Source organism: Cynoglossus semilaevis, chromosome Z (assembly GCF_000523025.1).
Source record: "Cynoglossus semilaevis isolate Cse_v1.0 chromosome Z, Cse_v1.0, whole genome shotgun sequence".
NCBI lineage: Eukaryota > Metazoa > Chordata > Actinopteri > Pleuronectiformes > Cynoglossidae > Cynoglossus > Cynoglossus semilaevis.
In genome coordinates, this window is record NC_024328.1 from 15,989,059 (window position 1) to 15,999,448 (window position 10,390).

General features: G+C 39.0%; 1 protein-coding gene across 1 annotated transcript in view; it reads left to right on the forward strand.

Annotated features, from left to right (window-relative positions):
• The first annotated feature begins 2,700 nt into the window (after positions 1-2,700).
• The window catches only part of got1l1 (glutamic-oxaloacetic transaminase 1 like 1), an 11,053-nt gene continuing 3,363 nt past the window's right edge, over positions 2,701-10,390 (forward strand). Inside the window, exons 1-7 of the mRNA XM_025053439.1 lie at positions 2,701-2,863; positions 3,928-4,109; positions 4,258-4,325; positions 5,215-5,491; positions 5,592-5,742; positions 7,002-7,167; positions 8,714-8,856. Of these exons, the coding sequence (XP_024909207.1) occupies positions 2,701-2,863; positions 3,928-4,109; positions 4,258-4,325; positions 5,215-5,491; positions 5,592-5,742; positions 7,002-7,167; positions 8,714-8,856 (1,150 nt within the window). The remainder of the gene's footprint in view (positions 2,864-3,927; positions 4,110-4,257; positions 4,326-5,214; positions 5,492-5,591; positions 5,743-7,001; positions 7,168-8,713; positions 8,857-10,390) is intronic.

Consider the following 10,390-nt stretch of genomic DNA (forward strand, 5'->3'; position numbering starts at 1 on the left):
CTGGCATTAAACTGTGATATTCAGACAAAATTAATTTGATTTAATACTAATAACAAACCTAATAGAGTTAAAAGACATAAATAAAAAATGAAAACACTTGACCTTTTGTATGCATAGATGACCACGATCCATATATCCATAAATAACTACTAAAAAAAAACTACCACCCACTGATTATTCTACCACATAAACCCCACAGCGTTTGAGTTAAAGGTAAACCAGGACATCGACCAAGAACACATCAACAGACACCCACAGAACCAACAGGCACCATCAGAGAAGCAATTCCATACGCACCATCAAGGGTTAATTTGGCACTCACGCAGCAATGCACGCACTGCGGCCCCCGGGCACGACACCGACACCAAGGGCAACAACCAGTTGCAGCAACAAAACTCTGTCAGGTAAACAGCCAACAAATTTTAGCATCTTACCGGCTGCCACTTCAGATTTGCGGAGGACGCATTGGACCGTCACAGCCTTTTTGGTGTTAAGAAAGGCTACTTGTTAAACTCAATGCGCAACATTAGCGTGGCTTCTTTACGCCTTGGGTGTTTTGGTTTTAATGCTCTGGTCTCGGATTCATTCATTCATTCACTCAGATATTTATTTATTAAATATTTATGTTTACCAGAAATTATGCAATTGAGATTCCCACATTGGGGGAATCTACAGGGGTCAGACAGCCAGGGTAGCAATTGCTGGGTCTCACCCTGGATGAACCACCTTTTTTAAATGAATGAATGAATGAATTAATTAATTCATTAATTTATCTATGTATTACCTGCTTGTGTTTGTGTTTTAATTGCATTTTATGCGTTGCATTTTATTTTGATACTTTGAAACCAAGTACACTGTAGCCATGATTCAGTTTATAAAGATGCTCTGCTCCAAAACACACTTCACATCATTTCACATCATTCAATGCTTGCACTTATATTTGTGCTTGATTGAAGAGAACACAGTGCTGTGGATAGGTCAGAGCAGGAAGGTGTGTTGCTGCTCCTCCTGCTTTAAAATAATGCAATGAATTTGCAGACCAACTGTCTGTTTTGGCAACATGCTGCCATCTAGTGCAGTTATTGTGAGGATCAAGCCCAAGAAGTCAGCTGCTCCTATTGCTGCAGGATGTTGAGTTTAATTCCTTCTTTTTCTACAATTTACCACTCTCTTTGAATCTATACACAGAAAATTAGCTTTTGGGGTTTGTTAGAAAAGAAAAATAATGCGGCACGCAATCAGAAAGATAAGAAGCTTTTTTCTGTACTTATATCTGTTATCATCAGCACTGTGGGGGATGTATTCCCACAGTCTCCAAGCTGATTTTTGTCTATTAATGCTGTTGATGTTTGCAAAAAAAAAAAAAAAAAAGGTGAATCAGTTTATGTCATATAGCCAGGAACCTCGGGCTTTATGACATAATGACATCATGTTGAACTCAATAAAAGTGAAACAGTATACGGCAGATCTAGCCTTGGTCAGTGATTTCTCATTAATGGAAGAAGTGACAAGGCTGTGGAAGAAAAACACACCTGTAAAATGAGAAGCAGCGTCTGGCTCATTACCCATCACTCTCAGGATGTGCCAGGATTGGTCTGTCTTTTGTCTGTCTGTTATTTGAGTTGTGCTGCATATTACAGGTTTAAATGGGTTTAAATTAATGGGTTTAAATTTTTCAGATATTTTTTGGAAAGGATTCTATATCTAGGTCAGCACACGCTATCTGTGTCTATCTCTTAAGATATATTCTTAATATCTCTCTAGATAATAGGATAAATAATACCCTTTGTATATTTTAACTAATATCCCAAAAAAAAATCATTTTTTAAGAATAATGATTTTTTTTAAAAACAACAGTTTTTCCAAACACATTAACTTAAATAATTACTGATATTATCGTTCTTCTTCAGTGGTCATCTAAGCAGATGTTCTAAATTACAAAATTATCAGAACGGGGTTTTTGTTTAGACATGTCAACTTGTTTCTTTGAGGTACAGGATGCCTGAGCTACAACTACTTTTTAAGTATTCATTACTACTATCATTAAAAAAAAAATTATTGCGGAATTGAATTGAATTTCATTAAATATTTGAATTGAAGTTGAACCTTTAGACAGCAATTGTACAGCAATTGGGAGATTAGTTTGGGGTTTCTTGTGAAAAACAGTAATAAAAAAACTTGGCTGTAAAACCAAGAGGGGAGAACATAACAAAAATATAAAAATATTTCTGAAAGGAGGGAAAAAATTCTTCTTTTCTAAGGAACTTGTAAGAATCTTTTTTTAAAGCTTCTTGAACCAAATTTCAGCTATACTGTGAGGTGAAGGTTAAACATTTGCCACCTGAAGATTATATCATTTATTCTCCAGCTCTGATTGTTGAGGCAGAGACACTGCAGCACTGACAGAGCTTTTCTCCACATGAGTCATTTTTCTCAGCTGAGGCACGTAAGCAAATATCCCACATTCAGTCCTGGTCTGTTCTGGTCCATCACTGATAACTGACCCTGTCATGTCCAAATGTTTCTACAGGGTATTTGATGATAACTCACAGTGATGGCAACAGTAAATTACTAAGTGACAAGCACATCCATCCGTGTTGCCAGGGCAACCGTATCCAAATCCGTGCTACAGCCTGGCAACCGTGTGCAAACAAAAGACTCACCTTCATTTAGCTGCTATTCCAGCTTCCTGGATGCAAAATGAGGGGTCAGAACATTGGCCATGGTGAAAAACCCAACCAAACTGAAGATCTGGGAGGTCAAGGCTCACTAGCACCACCAGCAGCAGTGAGTCCTGAAACAAGACTGCTGTCTGCCTTCAAGAAAGACACAGAAGACAGGAAAGTTGACTTAGCCAGAACAGGTGGGTCCATTACATATCTGTTATGTTACATTTAAGTTCTTGCTTTGTGTATAAGACCTGAATGACCAATCTATAGGTCATAAAGGACAGCTTTACCATTTCCCATTCATTACCAGTTTCTTATAGACAGTAGGTAATTCAAAGGGGAGGAGAGGGAAAGGTCTCCCTCTTGTAAGCAAAATGCCCCGCGTCTCCCTTTCTGTCAGAGCAGAGAAGGAATGCTGCCTCTTGTTAACATGGTGCATCCCCCTTATCAAATCACCTACTGCTATAGTTTTTGTTGTTATTTATAAATGTCTCCAGAACAACTAGGGCCTATGCCAGTGTTTACTTTATTGATTCATTTTCATCAATATAAATCCAGTTAAAACAAAATGCAGCATATAGAAATATCTCAGCTTGCACATCTTGATTGACAACTTCAATCATGTGACTGCACAAGCGACAGATTCTATGTCTCTGGGGTCGCCAAGAATCTGTGATGTCAAAATGGGGTCACAAGCCAACAAAGGTTGGGAACCACTGGTCTATGCACTGTCACTATTGTTAGAGTGGCAGCAACTTACCACAACTTTGTTGAATTTACACAAAAAAAATCACAAATGCAATAAGAAGAAATTAGCATATATTATGATCTTAATTGAAGAGGTACAATTTCACTGAGGGACACTTTAATCTTCAGCATTACTCAGCAGAAAGAAAGGCATCTTCAACTCTGTTCAACACCACATCTTAAATCTGAGTTTATTTCCAGGAGAAGGATGTTAATTGAAAATAAGAAACGCAGATTAGGAGTAGCAGCTCTGTGATATCTGGAGGTAATTTTCCAAGAAGTGCTGATACCAATGACTACTTCAACTCTCTTTGAGAAAACCCACCAACTTTCTCACAGGGACCAGAAGTGCATGTTGATGAGTTCACTCAGGGCTCAGGGCACAGAGGAGAATTAAATCTCTGAGCTAAACTTTGACAGTTGACAAGCTGGAGAACTGGAGAACTGTCTGGTCTGGACAGGAGGTTTATTCTGTGACACATTTTTTAAGTTGTACATGTTTTCTTCACAGAATATTTTAGCGAGGAAGGAAAAACCTTTGAATTCCGTATTGTTGAAAAAATAAAGAAGCAACTGAGTATGCATCCCACTTATGGTCCAGAATGTTCATCAGATCTTGGCCTGACAGAATTTACCAGACGGGTCACCGAGGTCACTTTGGGAAAGAGCGCTCGGGCTTTAATGGAGAGCAAGGTAATTTCAATCTTAGTACCATGTAAGGCTTGTTGTTGTTGTTGATGATTATTGAGATTCCATCAGACTTAACTTAACCATCAAATATCAACCGTTGAACAATGTCCCCTGAATATTAACAGCTCCAGCATTAATGGTTTTGTTGCAGGTATTAGGAGTCCTAACTACGGGTTTTACAGCAGCAGTGCATCTTGGGGCTTCACTCCTAGAGCACTGGTATGATGTCAGAGCTACTTCCTGTGGACCAGTCTACATCTCTTCTCCTTGTGATGGTTAATGAAATTTTATCAAATTTAACAATAGTTTGAGGTTTGAATATTGATCACTGATAGAAAATAAAGATTTGGGTTAAGTTAAAGTAGTGATTCCCAATTAGTTGATCGCACTCTACCAGTAGATCACAAGTGAGTGCTGGTAAATCATAAACAAAAATAGGAAAAAATAAAATTAAAAATTAAGATAATTATAATTCTGCAGTGTTCAATATATTATGAAATACTTACATGCATTTACATAATCTAGATTTGTTTTTTCTAGAGCTGCTTTAAGCTCCAGATTCTAAAATGGAAGAATTCTCTGTACATACCATGCAGTATTAGGGCATCATTGGAAAAAAATAAAATAACAAGAATATGTTCACAAATTCATAAGAAGTTCTAACGTTGCAAGAATAAACTCTTAAAATAAGGAGTTTAAATACATAAATTTTGAGAATGTATTTTGGAGGAGACGAGAGATGGGCACACAGCGTAAGTCCATCACAATGAAAATATTATAAAATTATAACTTTTTTTTCAAAATGTTATGACTTCTGGAAACATCATCTTTTTTATTATTTCCAAATAAGACACTAAAACTTCTCATATGTCTGTGTAGAGCAACAAAATGAAACTTTGATTTAGTTAATTATGCATTGAGGATGAGACATCATGACCTGCTGAGCGTGAGGGAATCCTTAAATGACCTGAACATCTGAATGTACAGTGGTTATTAACGTGACTACATGACCAGAGGCAAAGAAGTGTGCAGTATGTTGTTATTCCATACATAATAATAGTTTAAAGTAGTCAGTGCAGTAATAACATGCTGTGACAGTTTGATTAAGGAGCATCTATGTTTCTTGGAATTCTATATACTGTACATGTTGCCCTGGTCCTTCCGTAGACTCTGTGGCTAGAATCTTCCAGTCAGCAGGAGTCCCAGATATCCGTTACTATCATTACTGGGACAACAAGAGATGCTGCATTTGTTTGGAAAACCTTTTGGCAGATCTGGAGAAGGCTCCTGAGAACAGTGTGGTGGTACTGTCAGCCTCTGCTCACTACCCGACAGGAGCTGATCTGTCTCAGGATCACTGGTATCTGATTGCAAATCTAATCATGGTAACAATATATTGTTTTTCAACACTGAGACAAAATGTGTTTTTTAGCTTAGTGCTCCTGCTGAGATCATCATCTGTTGTCTTGTCACTTTTTCCAACAGAGGCGCAAACTATTTTCTTTTTTTTTGCTGCCTTTCCATGGCCTGTGTTATGGAGATTTACAGAGGGATGCTTGGCCTGTGCAGCATTTTGAATCAAAAGGAATGGAGTTTTTTTGTGCTCAGTCACTCTCACACAGCTTTGGCCTCAGTGGTGAGAATAAACCCCAAAATATTCATATTTAAATGTTTTACATGTTCCAGAATGGGTTCAGTTTGCCCAAAAGTTGAGGTTTTTAAAGATACAAAGATATGCTTGTTCTTTAGTTGTCATTTTGTCTTTTTTTTAAAGAGTAAACCTATTTTCTAAGGTTATCTTGTACAAAGACTTCAGTGACTTCCATCAAACTGGAGCATCAGTAGTTCTACTTCGTCCATGCTCCTTACTTTCCAACAGAGTCCACTGCCTGTGCGTGGGAGTCTAATGACAGGTGCTCGTATTTCCAATCATAGTTTGTCATTATGAACCACAGATACAGTGGGAACAGACACAGAGCAGTGATTTAAGGAATTTGTCTTTGTCTCAACTCCTTCACTGGTAATCTTCTTGTCCAAAATTTTTCCTTCTGAGAGACAACTTTGACTTTGTGAAGCTTGATTATAAAATCAATACCATCAGGTGTAATTAGCCCCATGCTTGCATCTCCCAGGGCAAAGTAAGCAGTGAAGCAGGGCAGACGAAATACAGCTCAAAAAGTCCATAAAAGGGAGAAATCAAGGACAAAAAGGAGCAGTTAATCATTCCTGATCTTGGATCCATGATTTACGATCCACCACAGTGTTGCCAGGCATAATTGTTGTATTTGTATTTCATTTTCACCGTTTGTCTATTCAATAATTCCACAAATCCAATAATGTGTGATCATTTCACCTTTTCATTGCACAGCAGAGTCAATAAGCACAACGGTGTTTCCTGGACTGCCTCAGGTTCTTCTTCACAAACAATTAATGCATAACAAGTGCTTGAGGCGACACATACAGGAGCGCATAGTGACCCAAAACAGGATAATGATGAGCAGCCCGTGTGCTCTGTCTATAAAACTTTGTCAATAAATTAAATGTGTAAAATAACTTCCCCCAAAACAATAATTATGCAACACTGAACCACCCAGATGTAGCTAGATTAGCATAGCAGTGGTACCACTGCTAGGACAGCCAAAGGCCAAAATAAAAAACAAACAAACACCTGCCATAAAATATAACACAATCTAAATTGGAAGAATATACAAATTATATAGTACAGTAGATAGGAGGGAGGAGGGAGTAATAGAGTAGGCAACATGCTATCTAACATGCTAAGAGCTAGCAGGACAGGTAAAACCTAAACAAGGCTCCACAGAGTTATGTGTTCTAGTAGAAAAATGTACACACCTTTATCAGTTCCTGTTTTTATCTTGTTCCCCTCCTCATCAGGTGACCCACTTGGACACCTTCTTTGTGTGTCAAAGAGGAAGTCCCGCCTGTCTTCCCTAAAGTTGGAAGCGGCAGATTTAGTCACATCGTTGTGTGAAGCACCATCTGCTGGAGGAGTATATGTGGTTACAGCGGTGCTCAGTAATCCAGCTCATTGTGCTGGATGGTGAGTCACTTATACATTCACTCGCTTAAAATATTTAAGTAGAATTTAAACTGTACAATTATTAAATGGTGTGCTTTTTACAACGTGAAGATTGCTTTACAGAATGGAGCTACGACCTGGTCCTGGTCAAAGTATTTAGTATTTAACCATGAGCATTTTCTGGTAAAAAACAAAGCAATACTTATGAAAAGATTAGTATTAAAAACAATTTCTTTGGTAAATATGGTGTGAGTATATCTCTAAAAAACAGCAAATTGGATTAAAAAATTGGTTAAAAGATTATCTTTTCTTTTCAACCTGTTGCTGCAAACAGACATTATATATATGTATATATACAGTATATATATATATATATATATATAGAGAGAGAGAGAGAGAGAGAAACTTATTTTGATCTTGAACTTCCTTTCCTTGGAAAAAGTCTTATTTTATTAAACCTTTGTATATCAGTGATTCAATAACAACATAAAATGACATAACCCTGGCAGTAAGATGAGTTACTGCACGTAAACTGAATAGAGACATTCCTAAAAATAAGTTTAATATTTATTTCCATAACAATAAATCCCTGTACGTGATCGCCATCTTTGGACAAAGTTGGTTTCTGCAGCATTTGTTGGGAATCTACGGAGCCCCTAAAGGGACATGGGAAAAAAAAGAAGAGAGAAACGTATCTCGTGCGCACTAGCTATTTTCTCGTGCGCACTAGATACTTGACCATGAGATACTTTCTCGTGCTCACGAGAAAGTATATCTCAGACATTTTGCCACAACAAGTGCCCAACAACAGTGCCCTCCAGAGAAAGTATCTCGTGAGCACGAGATACGCTTTTTTTCCCCCCATGTCCCTTTAGAGGCTCCGTAGTAATCAACTGTGATGAAGGGGTTATATAATAAAATGTCTGTGCATGCAAAGCAAATTTGCACTGACACGTGCTTTTGGCACCTGCATGCATAGTTTGATTTATATGGCTAATTAGTTAATTTGCAAAACATGCCCAGTATGTGCAAGTGGTAAATCTAATACAATGAGGTAATAAGATGAATAACATGTAGTGTGCCAGGAGAGGGAGGTGTTTGTTTATCGGCAGTTTAACTTTAAAGTCAAGTCAAATATGTTTTATTTGTATAGCCCATATTCACAAAACACATTTGTTTCAATGGAGTTTAAAAATCAGACTTAATCATGAATTAATATTGAGATTATGTATGACGTAAAGTTTAAAGTTTAGAAAATATTATTAAAAATCTAATTGAATTACACACTGAGCAAGTAAACTCCCTTTTAACAGGAAGAATCTCCAGCAGGTCCACACAGGCTGTTACAGTGTAAACAGTACAAGTGTAGGGAGAAGTTTATGAGTTTTGAAAAACAACATGACAACATGACATGATTGTCAGGTCTGGATCAGGTCCAGTGGTTGTGGAGACATCTAGAGGTGAACAGGGAGTGACCATGAGACAGAACAAGGAAACAGACTCTTACACTGAAGTCTGAAGAATCTGTATGTAATATATGTCATATATGTTGTCCTGTGTTCTGCAGGCAGACTGAGGTGAAGAACGTTGTCAGTCGATGTATGTTAATCAGATACATGTTGAGAGAGAAGCTGAGGCTTCTGGGAAATCCAAGCTGCTGGAACCACCTTACTCAACAACGAGGTCTCTTCTGCTACATCGGATTAAACGGTGAGAAATTTTTTTTGGTTTTTTGCCAAACCTCGTTTAGTCCATGGGATCAAAAACTTTTATTTGTCTTCATGATGACTATATGTTATATCTGTTGACTTAAAAAGGAAGTTTTTTTTGTTTTGTTTTTTTTGCTCCTTGTCAGTAAACAAAACACATACAGTAGGTCCTTGAATGGTGGTCAGACGTATTTTAACTTGAACTGAATGATTTGGATGATTTAGGAAAAGCCTTCCTTTCTCAAAATGTATTATTCAAAGTTATTGTTTAATGTAAAAGTCCAAATGACATCTAATCACATTCGATCTGCCCTTGTCTTAAGACTTCTTCATTCTTCTTGGATATTGTCAAATATTAACAATAATGGTGTTCCTTATTCATCCCCAAATGGGGAAGTTCATAGTGAGTCTTTTCATCTATGGTTAAGTCAATTCAAGTCAATTTTAGTTCCATCCATCCATTATCGTCCGCTTATTCAGGGCCGGGTTGCGGGGGCAACAGTCTGAGCAGGGACACCCAGACTTCCCTCTCCCCAGACACTTCCTCCAGCTGTTCTGGGGGGTCTCCAAGGGGCTCCCAGGCCAGCCGAGTGACATAGTTGCTCCAGCGTGTCCTAGGTCTCAGGCCCAGGGCCAGAGCTCCTCCCAAGACCCCCGTCTGGGGGGCGTCTGGGAGGCGCCCCCCAGACGCCCAGGGAGGCGTCTAGGGGTCATGCGGTGTAAATACCCAAGCCACTTCCTCTCAATGTAGAGTAGCAGCGGCTCTACTTCGAACTCCTTTCGTGTGACAGAGCTCCTCACCCTATCTCTAAAGGAGCACTCTGTCACCCTGCGGAGAAAACTCATTTCAGCCGCTTGTATCCGGGATCTCGTTCTTTCAGTCATGACCCAAAGCTCATGACCATAGGTGAGGGTAGGAACGTAGATCGACCGGTAAATCGAGAGCTTCACCTTTCGGCTCAGCTCCTTCTTCACCACAACGGACCGATACAACGACCACATTACTGAGGCCGCTGCACAGATCCGCCTGTCAATCTCACGCTCCATCCTACCTTCACTCGTGAACAAGACCCCAAGAAACTTAAACTCCTTCACCTGAGGCAGGACTTCCTCCCCAACCTGGAGGGTGTAAACCACCTTTTTCTGGTCGAGAACAATGGCCTCGGACTTCTTCTTTTTCTTTCGGCTTTGTCCCTTTTTTTTTCAGGGGTTGCCACAGCAAATCATTGATTTCCATTTCTCCCTGTTCTCTGTATGTTCTACTCTGACTCCAACTATCTGCAAGTCCTCCCTCACTGCATCCATATATCTCCTCTTTGGCTTTCCTCTCTTTCTCCTACCTGGTAGCTCCATCTCTAACATTCTTCTACCAATGTATCCACTGTCCCTCCTCTGCACATGTCCAAACCATCTCAATCTGGCTTCTCTAGCTTTTTCTCCAAACCTTCCTGTCTGTGTTGTCCCTCTAATGACCTCATTCCTGATCCTGTCCATTCTTGTCACTCCTAAAGAGAATCTTAGCATCTTTAACTCTG